This window comes from Pseudophryne corroboree, chromosome 1, assembly GCF_028390025.1.
Source record: "Pseudophryne corroboree isolate aPseCor3 chromosome 1, aPseCor3.hap2, whole genome shotgun sequence".
Taxonomy (NCBI): Eukaryota; Metazoa; Chordata; class Amphibia; order Anura; family Myobatrachidae; genus Pseudophryne; species Pseudophryne corroboree.
Window position 1 is genome coordinate 977,267,872 of NC_086444.1, and position 13,487 is coordinate 977,281,358.

At 49.7% G+C, this 13,487-nt stretch overlaps 1 protein-coding gene across 2 annotated transcripts in view; it reads right to left on the bottom strand.

Annotated features, from left to right (window-relative positions):
• MND1 (meiotic nuclear divisions 1) overlaps positions 1 to 13,008 on the bottom strand; it is a 267,374-nt gene extending 254,366 nt beyond the window's left edge. For both annotated transcript variants that reach the window (XM_063920524.1, XM_063920523.1), the window contains exon 1: positions 12,835 to 13,008. In XM_063920524.1, the coding sequence (XP_063776594.1) occupies positions 12,835 to 12,837 (3 nt within the window). In that variant the 5' untranslated portion in view covers positions 12,838 to 13,008. The remainder of the gene's footprint in view (positions 1 to 12,834) is intronic.
• Between the last annotated feature and the right edge of the window lie 479 nt (positions 13,009 to 13,487).

A 13,487-nucleotide genomic window follows, 5' to 3' on the forward strand; every position in this document is an offset into this window, starting at 1 on the left:
TCCACAAGTCCATCCACTCCGGTGTCTGCCCCGCAGGGGGTGACAACACATTTATAGGCACCTGCTCCTCCTCCACATAAGTCTCCTCATCAAACATGTCGACACAGCCGTACCGACACACCGCACACACACAGGGAATGCTCTGACAGAAGACAGGACCCCACAAAGCCCTTTGGGGAGACAGAGAGAGAGTATGCCAGCACACACCAGAGCGCTATATAATATAGGGATTAACTAAATTATATCCCCTATAGCTGCTATATATGTATTTTGCGCCTAAATTTAGTGCCCCCCCTCTCTTTTTTACCCTTTTCTGTAGTGTAGACTGCAGGGGAGAGTCAGGGAGCTTCCTTCCAGCGGAACTGTGAGGGAAAAATGGCGCCAGTGTGCAGAGGGAGATAGCTCCGCCCCTTTTTCGCTGACTTTTCTCCCGCTTTTTTATGGATTCTGGCAGGGGTATTTATCACATATATAGCCTCTGGGGCTATATATTGTGATATATTTGCCAGCCAAGGTGTATTTATTGCTTCTCAGGGCGCCCCCCAGCGCCCTGCACCCTCAGTGACCGGAGTGTGAAGTGTGTATGAGGAGCAATGGCGCACAGCTGCAGTGCTGTGCGCTACCTTGGTGAAGACTGATGTCTTCTGCCGCCGATTTTCCGGATTCTTCTTGCTTCTGGCTCTGTAAGGGGGCCGGCGGCGCGGCCCCGGGACTGAACACCAATGGCCGGTTCCATGCGGTCGATCCCTCTGGAGCTAATGGTGTCCAGTAGCCTAAGAAGCCCAAGCTACCACCAGTTAGGTAGGTTCGCTTCTTCTCCCCTTAGTCCCTCGCTGCAGTGAGTCTGTTGCCAGCAGATCTCACTGTAAAATAAAAAACCTAACATATACTTTCTTTCTAGGAGCTCAGGAGAGCCCGTAGTGTGCATCCAGCTCGGCCGGGCACAGGATTCTAACTGAAGTCTGGAGGAGGGTCATAGTGGGAGGAGCCAGTGCACACCAGGTAGTCCTAATTCTTTCTTAGCTGTGCCCAGTCTCCTGCGGAGCCGCTATTCCCCATGGTCCTTACGGAGTCCCCAGCATCCACTAGGACGTTAGAGAAAGGGATGATTATCAGCTTCCTGGTATGGTGGCCAATCCCGGGATCGGCGGGATCCCGGGATTTAGGCCCAAAAATGGCCGGGATTCAATCCCGGGATTGGAAGCTCCAATCCCGGGGATTGAGGGATCAGCGTTGAGCATCCACAGGACACTCAAACGCTGCCCGGCTTCCTGCTTCCGGGTCCCCAGCGCAGCGTGAGAGGTAACGCTGCGCTGATAGCTGCTGCTGGGAGCCGCCAGCAGCGTTCACAGGATGTTCCCCTCCTGCCCACCCCCAGTATATGGTGAGTTATATTTGCGGGGCGGGGTGGGGCGAGGGGGCGGCCACCTAGGTAAAAGCCAATCCCGGGTATCCCGGGAATCCCGGGATTGGCCATTTTTCAATCCCGATACCCCGGATTGAAAAAATGGCCCGGGATTGGCTTCCCTACTTCCAGGCCAAGAGTGGCAGTAATTCTGAAACACAGCCGTGTGAACTGTTCGCGTGCTGCTGTGGTGAAGGTGTATCATGACTGGTCAAATGGCACCATTGCGAATAAACGATGTGGAAACTGTGTAGCACCACGTGCCATTGATGTGAGAGGTGAACATCAGCCACAAAGGTGCGTGAGGGCCGACCGACACACTACAGTGAAGCGGCTCATAATCAAAATATACATGTGCCAACCTACCAGCACCTTATCCAGTCACTACCAGCCCATCTAGCTGCTGTCTATGCTGCACATGGCGTTTACTCTGGCTATTAGCTGGTGGTCATAATAACGTGACTCGACCGTGTAGGTTACAATTAAAAATGCACAGTACAAGTACTGAATAGTACTGGTTCTGACTGTTGCATGTTGGGAGACTGCTAACTAGCCAATTATTGTTGTCTTTGTCTAGGTTAAAGCCATTTACTCTGCCAAGGCATGTGGCGTATAAGGTGGCCTTATAACGTTGGTATGGTATCAATAATGTTATTTAATGAAACGTTTTCTATGATTTCTTTTGAGTTTTCCATGATTTCTTTCTTTTCGGCATATGGGGGATGTGATCAAGTTTTGACTGGTAAAGTCTGTTGTATGGTAAAAAGATTATAGGGGGTTTTTAACAAAGCTTGGAGAGAGGTAAAGTACTAACCAATCATCTCCTAAGTGTCATTTTTCAAACACAGCATGTAACATGATCAGGGGTGGATTGGGACGCCAGGACAGTTTTCCGGTTCCTTGCCCCTCTCTGCCGGACAGGCCCACCCAACACTGACGGCCGTCCCTGGACAACACTGCCAGTGCTGTCTGACGCGCTTCCGGGTTTTGCATTTACTGCGGAAGGCAAACCAAAAGAAACCAGCTCCACCATACCCTCCAGCTATACCTAATTGGCCAGTACAGTACCGATTTTTAACGGTCTGTACCGGCAAAACTGCCTGCACCTTTGCCGTCCAGGGAGAGGCAGCAGTGGCTTTGGATCCTACCACAACACAATGACAGGCGACCGGGACATAGAATAGCCCTGATTGAGTGCTCAAAGCAGCCCATCAACTACGGCTCCAACCTGCTCACCCTGCAGGAGAACGAGAGTCTGCACAGCTACCTGGGCAAGAAGCATGTGGTGGCCTAGCCTGCTGAGTGCAGGAGGTGACTATAGGGAGCAGCTGCTACTTCCAGGCCCTGTGCTGCATATACCCAGCTATAGTATGTTAACGAGCACCTGTGTGTCAGTATTTGTGTCAGTATCTGTCTGTGTGTAAGTATGTGTGTGTCATCATGTCAGTTAGTCAGCATCTGTCAGTAAGTCAGACACTATCAACCCCATTATTTTATATGGAGGCCAATATGGTTGTATTTTTTTCATGTGGAGGCCAATATGGTTGCATTTTTTTCATGTGGAGGCCAATGCGTTTTATGTTTTTTCCTGTGGGGACAATGTGTTTTTAGTCTGTACATGCATCTGCTTTACATCGCAGATATGTCCTGATGCTGTTCATACAGGGTTACAGTACAGATTCAAACACACGCACCAAGAAGTGTATTAGAATGTGTTGGGCTTCCTTATGCAGTTACAGAAGGTTGGTTAACTAGACACAAAGGTAACGTAGTATGGGTAGTGGTCGTGGTGTGCAGAAACGCTGAATTACTCACACTGGAGGCCATATTTGGGTGATCTGCATCTAGCAATAGGACTTGTGAAAGTTTAAATGGTGCAACCAATCATAGCATCCTTGCACATTAAATCGCACGAATGTACACCGGGAAAATGCACTGTAGCGGAATTAGTAAAGTCACAGATGCAACTACAGCAAGAGACTGACGCATCTGCATCCAACTCAGAATCAAGCCCGTCCCCAACAAAAGACATGTCTAAAGCTGATTGGTTAATACTTGGGGGTCATTCTGACCTGATCGCACGCTGCAGTTTATCGCAGCGGTGCGATCGGGTCAGAACTGCGCATGCAGGCAGAGGCAGTCGCTGGGCGGGGGGAGGGACGATACGGCGGTATTTGGCCGTTTCGTGGGCGCGGTCCAGCCAACGCAGGCATGGCCGGACCATGCGGGGGGAGATGGGGGGGGTTAGGCGCAGCGGCGGCGTGACGTCACACGCGGGCCGGGGAGCGACGAGTAGCTCCTGGCCAGCACGCTAAAGCTGCGCAGGCCGGGACCTACTCCTAAAGTGCGATGCCTTTGCACTTCTGCGGGGGGGGGGGGCAGGCACTGACATGCGGGGCGGGATAGCCCTGTGCTGGGCGTCCCCCCGCATGTCTATGGACATGATTGTAGCCCTGAAAAATTTTACAGGGCTACGATCACTTTGGAATGACCCCCTTTATCTCCCCAAACTTTGATAAAGCTAGCCCTATCAGTTTCTAGTGATATTGATCTAGTAAGCTGATGAGTCGACATTTTATTGCTTTTTATTTTTTAAACTTAAATTATTTCAGTTTATCAACAAACATAATTTGTTTTATTACCTTTGCATTTTAACCACTTAGCTGACCATTTTTCCTTCAAAACGGTTCATAACATTGTTTTCTCAAATTTTATTATAGTTTAATAATTTTTTTCTTTTTTTATTATTTAAATAATAAGATTTTACTTACCGGTAAATCTATTTCTCGTAGTCCGTAGTGGATGCTGGGGACTCCGTAAGGACCATGGGGAATAGACGGGCTCTGAAGGAGACAGGGCACTCTATGAAAGAATTAGGACTACTGGTGTGCACTGGCTCCTCCCTCTATGTCCCTCCTCCAGACCTCAGTTAGAGAAACTGTGCCCGGAAGAGCTGACAGTACAAGGAAAGGATTTTGGAATCCAGGGTAAGACTCATACCAGCCACACCAATCACACCGTATAACTCGTGATAAACTTACCCAGTTAACAGTATGAACAACAACAGAGCATCAGACCAACCTGATGCAACCATAACATAACCCTTATGTAAGCAATAACTATATACAAGTATTGCAGAAGAAGTCCGCACTTGGGACGGGCGCCCAGCATCCACTACGGACTACGAGAAATAGATTTACCGGTAAGTAAAATCTTATTTTCTCTAACGTCCTAGTGGATGCTGGGGACTCTCTAAGGACCATGGGGATTATACCAAAGCTCCCAAACGGGCGGGAGAGTGCGGATGACTCTGCAGCACCGAATGAGCAAACACAAGGTCCTCCTCAGCCAGGGTATCAAACTTGTAGAATTTAGCAAAAGTGTTTGAACCCGACTAAGTAGCTGCTCGGCAAAGCTGTAATGCCGAGACCCCTCGGGCAGCCGCCCAAGAAGAGCCCACCTTCCTTGTGGAATGGGCTTTTACTGATTTTGGAGGCGGCAACCCAGCCGCAAAATGAGCCTGCTGAATCGTGTTACAGATCCAGCGAGCAATAGTTTGCTTTGAAACAGGAGCACCCAGCTTGTTGGATGCATACAGGATAAACAACGACTCAGTTTTCCTGATTCCAGCCGTTCTGGCTACATAAACCTTCAAAGCCCTGACTACCTCTAGTAACTTGGCATCCTCCAAGTCACGAGTAGCCGCAGGCACCACAATAGGTTGGTTCAAATGAAAAGATGACACCACTTTTGGCAGAAAGTGCGGACGAGTCCGTAATTCTGCCCTGTCCATATGGAAAACCAGATAGGGGCTTTTATGTGACAAAGCCGCCAATTCTGACACACGCCTAGCCAAAGCTAAGGCCAACAGCATGACCACCTTCCACGTGAGATATTTTAACTCCACGGTTTTAAGTGGCTCAAACCAGTGTGATTTCAGGAAACGAACACCACGTTAAGATCCCAAGGTGCCATTGGTGGCACAAAAGGGGCTGAATATGCAGCACTCCCTTTACAAACGTCTGAACTTCAGGAAGAGAAGCCAGTTCCTTTTGAAAGAAAATTGATAGGGCTGAAATCTGGACCTCAATGGACCCCAATTTTAAGCCCAAAGTCACTCCCGACTGTAGGAAGTGAAGGAAACGGCCCAGCTGGAATTCCTCCGTAGGGGCATTCCTGGCCTCACACCAAGCAACATATTTTCGCCATATATGGTGATAATGCTTAGCCGTCACGTCCTTCCTAGCCTTTATTAGCGTAGGAATAACCTCATCCGGAATGCCTTTTTCTGCTAGGATCCGGCGTTCAACCGCCATGCCGTCAAACGCAGCCTCGGTAAGTCTTGGAACAGACAGGGCCCCTATTGCAACAGATCCTGTCTAATGGGCCCTACACACTTGGCGATATTCTGAAAGATATGAACGATCTCGTTCATAAATGAACGAGAACTCGTTCATATCTTTCAGTGTGGAGACTTAAGCGATGAACGATGCGCGTCCCCGCGCTCGTTCATCGCTGGTCTCCCGTCGGCTGTGCATGCAGGCCAATATGGACGATCTCGTCCATATTTGCCTGCACTTCAATGCAGCCGGGTGACGGGGGGAGTGAAGAAACTTCACTCCCCCCGTCACTGCCCCCCCGCCGCCGGGTCGCTCGTCGGCCGTATCGGCCGTCGGGCACCTCGGCGGAACATCACCAAGTGAGTAGGGCCCATTAGAGACAGAGGCCATGTGTCCTCTGTGAGCATTTCTTGCAATTCCGGATACCAAGTCCTTCTTGGCCAAACCGGAACAATGAGTATTGTTCTCACTCCTCTTTTCCTTACGATTCTCAGCACCTTGGGTATGAGAGGAAGAGGAGGAAATACATAAACCGACTGAAACACCCACGGTGTCACTAGTGCGTCCACAACTATCGCCTGAGGGTCTCTTGACCTGGCGCAATACATCTGTAGCTTTTTGTTGAGGCGGGATGCCATCATGTCCACCTGTGGCAGTTCCCAACGACTTGCAGGTTCGCAAAAGAAGTCCCCTGCAACCCAAACAATCACCTCTACGATGCCCCGAACACCGACGGCCAACCCCAGGCACTGCAAGTCACCCAAGAAGAGGTGGAGGCATTGTTCAAAAGGACCAAAACCAGGAAAGCTCCGGGTCCTGACGGAGTGTCACCATCTGCCCTAAGAGCATGTGCGGGTCAGCTCGCCCCCATATTCACCAAGATCTTCAATAAATCGCTGGAGCTACAGAAAGTCCCTTCCTGCCTCAAAAGGTCTACTATAGTCCCGGTCCCCAAGAAACCCACTATCACGAACCTGAACGACTACAGGCCGATAGCACTGACGTCTGTGGTCATGAAAACGTTCGAGCGTCTGGTTTTGAATCACCTGAAAACTGTGACTGGCCCCCAACTGGACCCCCTGCAGTTCGCCTATCGCTCGAATCGGTGTGTCGAGGATGCAGTCAACCTGGGCCTGCACTACATTCTACAGCACCTAGACATTCCCGGTACCTACGCGAGGGTCCTGTTTGTCAATTTCAGCTCGGCCTTCAATACAATCGTCCCCAGCATCCTCCACCCCAAATTACTTCGCCTAGGGGTCCCAGAAGCTACCTGTTCCTGGATAATAGACTTCCTGACAGATAGGACACAGGTGGTGAAAGCGGGGGAATTCACCTCTCAAGCGCGGTCCATCAGTACAGGGGCCCCTCAGGGCTGTGTCCTCTCACCCCTGCTCTTCTCCCTGTACACAAATGACTGTACCTCAGAGGCGCAATCAGTAAGGATCATCAAATTCGCCGATGACACCACCGTCATCGGCCTCATCAAGGATGGGGACGAATCGGCCTATAGACGGGAAGTAGACCGGCTGGCCCAGTGGTGCATCCACAACAACCTTGACCTCAACCCCCTCAAAACTGTCGAGATGATAGTGGACTTCAGGAAGAAGTCATCTAGTGCACCTCCGCTAACGATTGCTGACAGTGTGGTATCGCTAGTGGACTCCTTCAAGTTTCTAGGGACCACAATCTCCAGGGACCTTAAATGGGGGTCCAACACTGACGCCACTGTTGGGAAAGCGCAGCAGAGGTTGTTCTTCCTCAGGCAACTAAGGAAGTTCAACATCCCACAGAAGCTCCTGCTCCTCTTCTACTCCGCGATTGTGGAGTCGGTACTGTGCTCCTCGATACTCGTATGGTACAGCTCCGCCAGTGCGAGGGACATATGCAGGCTCCAAAAGGTGGTCAGAACCGCAGAGAAGATCATCGGGGCCGACCTTCCCTCAGTCCAGGACCTGTACTTGTCCAGAGCTAAAAAGCGGGCAATGAAGATAGTAAAAGACCAGCTACACCCCGGCCACAGCATGTTTAACTTGCTTCCTTCAGGCAGGCGTTACAGGGATGTCCCCGCCAGATCCACCAGAAGCCTCAAAAGTTTCTTTCCCCAAGCTGTCCGCCTGCTGAACTCCTGAACATTGACTGACTAGACGTACATGTGACTCACTTGTGTCCCTACGGTATACCTATCTGTGTAACTTTACTTGCCCACCCCCCCACCCCACACACACACACACACACACCTGCTTACCTGTTACCTACTTGGCTGTTGTATAGCAAACCGAAGACAAATTCCTAGTATACGTAAGTATACCTGGCCAATAAAGCTGATTCTGATTCTGATTCTGATTGTAATCTGTGTGAAGACTTCTTGATGAAGTCCCCACTCTCCCGGGTGAAGGTTGTGCCTGCTGAGGAAGTCTGCTTCCCAGTTGTCAACTCCCGGAATGAACACTGCTAACAGTGCTTTTACGTGATTTTCCGCCCCGCGAAGAATTCTGGTGGCTTCCGCCATCGCCACCCAGCTCCTTGTGCCGCCTTGGCGGTTTACATGAGCCACTGCGGTGATGTTGTCTGCCTGAATCAGCACCGGTTGGTAGCGAAGCAGAGGCTCTGCTTGACTTAGGGCGTTGTATATGGCCCTTAGTTCCAGGATATTAATGTGCAGACAAGCCTCCTGACCTGACCACAGACCTTGGAAATTTCTTCCCTGTGTGACTGCCCCCCACCCTCGGAGGCTTGCATCCGTGGTCACCAGGACCCAGTCCTGAATGCCAAATCTGCGACCCTCGATAAGGTGAGCACTCTGCAGCCACCACAGAAGAGACACCCTGGCCCTGGGGCATAGGGTGATCAGCCGCTGCATCTGAAGATGCAATCCGGACCACCTGTCCAACAGATCCCACTGACAGGTCCTCGCATGGAACTTGCCGAAGGGAATGGCTTCGTATGACGCCACCATCTTTACCAGGACTCGCGTGCATTGATGCACCGACACCTGTTTTGGTTTTAAGAGGCCTCTGACCAGAGTCACGAGCTCCTGAGCCTTCTCCGCCAGGAGAAAAACCTTCTTCTGGTCTTTGTCCAGTATCATGCCCAAGAAGGGCAGACGCGTCGTAGGAATCAGCTGCGACTTTGGAATATTCATTACCCAGCCGTGCTGTTGCAACACCTCCCGAGAGTGTGCTACGCTGATCAGCAACTGCTCTGTGGACCTCGCCTTTATGAGGAGATCGTCCAAGTATGGGATAATTGTAACTCCTTGCTTTAGCAGAAGCATCATCATTTCTGCCATTACCTTGGTAAATATTCTCGGTGCCGTGGACAGACCAAACGGCAACGTCTGGAATGGGTAATGACAATCCTGTACCACAAATCTGAGGTACGCCTGATGAGGTGGATAAATGGGGACATGAAGGTATGCATCCTTTATGTCCCGAGACACCATATAATCTCCCCCTTCCAGGCTTGCAATGACCGCTCTGAGCGATTCCATCTTGAACTTGAACCTTTTCAGGTATATGTTCAGGAATTTTAAATTCAATATGGGTCAGACCGAACCGTCCGGTTTTGGTACTACAAACATGGTCGAATAATAACCCTTTCCCTGTTGGAGGGGAACCTTGACCACCACCTGCTGAAGATACAATTTGTGAATTGCAGTTAACACTGTTTCCCTCTCGTGGGGGGAAGCCGGCAGGGCCGTCGGTGAGGGGGCATCTTCTCAAAGTCCAGCTTGCATCCCTGAGACGCAATATCTATTGCCCAGGGACCTAACAGGGAGTGAACCCACTTGTGGCTGAACTTACGCAGGCGTGCCTCCACCGGGCCTAGCTCCGCCTGTGGAGCTCCAGCGACATGCGGTGGATTTTTGTAGAGGCCGGGGAGGACTTCTGTTCCTGGGACCTAGCTGTGTTGTGCAGCTTCTTTCTTCTGCCCCCGCCTCTGGCAAGAAAGGACGCACCTCGGACTTTCTTGTTTCTTTGTTCTAAAGGCTGCATTTGATAATGTCGCGCTTTCCTAGGCTGTGCAGGAATATAAGGCAAAACAACAGAATTACCAGCTATAGCTGTGGAGACCAGGTCCGAGAACCCTTGGTACCTGTCCACTCTGCCCCAGCGCTATCAACCCATGCCGACACAATCGCCGGTCTGAGTAGTGTACCAGAATGTGCACGCTATCTGCAGGATCCCTGAGAATAGCTGTTACAACAGGTTACCTTTTGGGCAAACGTGACACCCTAGGGGAAGATTCCCATCGTATCCTGGCCCTAGTGGGGAAAGGATACTGCCTGAGAATTGTTTGTGGGAAACTGCAGTCTCTTGTCTGGAGATTCCCGCTCTTTTTCCTCATGAGAGGAGGGAAATTTACCTCAGCTTTCTTCCCCTTAAACATGTGTACCCTTGTGTCAGGGACAGATGAGTCATCAGTGATATGCAAACCATCTTTTATTACAATAATCATATATTGAATACTTTTCTGCCATTTTGGCTGTAACTTTGCATTATCGTAGTCGACACTGGAGTCAATCTCCATGTCGACATCAGTGTTTATTATTTTGGATAGTGAGCATTGAGAGACACTGAAGGTCTCTGCGACAGAGGGACAGACATGGGTAGATTTCCTATCTGTTCTCTAATCTTTTGTGCAATAAATTCACCTCAGCATTTAATTACACATATCCAACAGATGTCGGCGTTGTCCACGGAGACACCCTCACACACATATTTGCTCTATCTCCTCCTTAGGGGAGCCTTTTACCTCAGACATGTCGACACACACGTACCGACACACCACACACACAGGGGATGCTCTATTTGAAGACAGTTCCCCCACAAGGCCCTTTGGAAAGACAGAGAGTATGCCAGCACACACCAGCGCTATATGACCCAGGAATCACACAGTAACGTAGTGTTAACCCAGTAGCTGCTGTATATATTGTTTTTACGCCAAATTTATGTGCCCCCCCTCTCTTTTCACCCTCTTCTATCGTGCTTCTGCAGGGGAGAGCCTGGGGAGCTTCCTCTCAGCGGAGCTGTGGAGAAAATGGCGCTGGTGAGTGCTGAGGAAGAAGCCCCGCCCCCTCAGCGACGGGCTTCTGTCCCGCGATTTTGTGTAAAATAATGGCGGGGGCTCATGCATATATACAGTGCCCAGCTGTATATATGCTCTATTTTGCCAGGAGGTACTCAATTGCTGCCCAGGGCGCCCCCCCCCCTGCACCCTACAGTAACCGGAGTGTGTGGGTTAGTGTGGGAGCAATGGCGCACAGCTGCAGTGCTGTGCGCTACCTCGTATGAAGACAGGAGTCTTCTGCCGCCGATTTTGATGTCTCCTTGCTTCACTCGCCGGCTTCTGTCTTCTGGCTCTGCGAGGGGGACGGCGGCGCGGCTCCGGGAACGGACGACCAAGGTTAAGTTCCTGTGTTCGATCCCTCTGGAGCTAATGGTGTCCAGTAGCCTAAGAAGCGCAACCTATCCGCAGTTAGTAGGTTTGCTTCTCTCCCCTCAGTCCCACGTAGCAGAGAGTCTGTTGCCAGCAGATCTCTCTGAAAATAAAAAATCCTAATAAAATACTTTCTTATTAGCAAGCTCAGGAGAGATCACTAAAGTGCACCCAGCTCTGACCGGGCACAGATTCTAACTGAGGTCTGGAGGAGGGACATAGAGGGAGGAGCCAGTGCACACCAGTAGTCCTAATTCTTTCGTAGAGTGCCCTGTCTCCTGCGGAGCCCGTCTATTACCCATGGTCCTTACGGAGTCCCCAGCATCCACTAGGACGTTAGAGAAATTATATTATGCCCAACTGCAGAACGAATCTTCTCGTCAAAAACGGGGGGACACAGTGGGGTGGCACAGTTGCATGCGGTCTGACCATGTCAGTTAAGAAAGAAAATTATAGTAAAGCGGATTATAATTGCAAAGCTCACACTTCTGCCATTAGAGAGATGGCACCGACTGCTGTAATCTTTTGTCTATAAAATAATCGGCTATGGTCTTTCCCAACACTCATGCACAGTGCGACCGTACCAATGGCTCCAACCATAGTGAGAGGACAGACCACCAGGAGAGGAGGACTATTGTGCCAACCAGAGGCGCAACTCTGGGAGACAACGGAGTCATCTGCCACCGGGCTCCTGCTCTGAAGGGGGGCACCTCTCCTCCCATTCTGTGACACTGTTGAATTAAGTTAATTGATAGCTGCCGCTATCTTTTCTGTGGCCAACTTCCTCACTGGTCCCTGCACCTTACAAATCACACCCTTCTTATTATACTGTAGATACACATTTTACAAGTGTCATACCCAGGATTAGAACCCACGACCTAGTACTCTGGAAGCAGACACCTTACTGATGAAGCTGTTTACTCCTGTATAGGAAAGATGAGAATTCTAAGTATATGAAGTTACTTCTCTGACAATTACACGTACCTTTATATAGTTATAATTCTCATGCTTCCTGTACAGGAGCAAATAGCTCCATCAGTAAAGTGTTTGCTGTCAGTGTAACAGGTCATGGGTTCTAATCCTGGATATGACTGCTAAGAAATGTGTGATTTAAAATAAAAGACAATGAAATGTATACAGTATATACATTTTTTTTCCAGAACACTCCATACACACACACACTTATCTAAATATGGGGGGGCACCAATATTTATCTTGACTCTGGGCAACTGGGACGAACTTACGCCACTGGTGCCAACAGGTGGGTAATGTAGTGTGCAGGGGGTGGGACTGTGCCAGGCAATGGTGGCCCATCATATGCGAAGTCCATTTACTAGAACAGGTTGAGTATGCTGTAGTCAGTTTTTTCTACGCTCCTCTTCTGGGGCAGATTTTGGAGGTAATTTTCCACATGTACTTTCTAGGTGGACACCGAGGTATGCATGGGGTGGGTGGGAATAGTTGAGTTACAGGCAATATGTGCAGGAATTGAGGGATGGTATGCAAGGAGTCTGACATTAACATGGAGAGGTAAGTGGGAAGATGTGGGTGCCCGAAACTGTAGTCTTTTATTTTTAAAATCAGTCTTCATTGACGTAGCACTCTCTCTCTATACAGCCAGATACGGAGCTCCGGCAGAGCACTCACCATGCTGCTGGCCCGATGTCACTGATTACTGCTACTCGGACGGGAGATGTTACGTCCCCTGTACAGCTGTCGCCTGTATGTATGTATGTATGTCGCAGGCGCTGCCTGGGGAAGCACGCTGTACGGGATCGCGGCACAGTTTAGACTGCCTGCAGACTCCACCCATTACTGTCAGCCGTGCGATATGATTGGTCGACAGTGTATCTCCTCCTTTCACAATTGGCTACGTTTATAAACACAGAGGAAAGCATTCCGCTGCTGCCATTTTGTCGGAGTTCAGTAATTGTTGCTAGCAAGTGGCAATATACGATTTGCGTGCGGTGTTTATTTACATTGATTGGACCTGTGCCGGGGTCTTATGGTTAGACTGTCATCCGTATACTCTTAGTCGAAGGTGCATAAGCTTTATTCATAAATAATGGTATTATTAATTATACAGGACTGTTAAATCTATAATTTGAGACCAAAAAAATAAAATGAAAACAACACTTCCAAATATACAAGACAGCAGCTGACCTCGCCCATTTATAGTGACAGTCCTAGCTTTTACAGATGTGTAATTGGAAAGTTTTGTCACTAAGCATTTTCAGTAGTGGTCATACTATATTGCACAGTTCCTCATGCACACGTCTCTCTTAAAGGTTTGATGCATG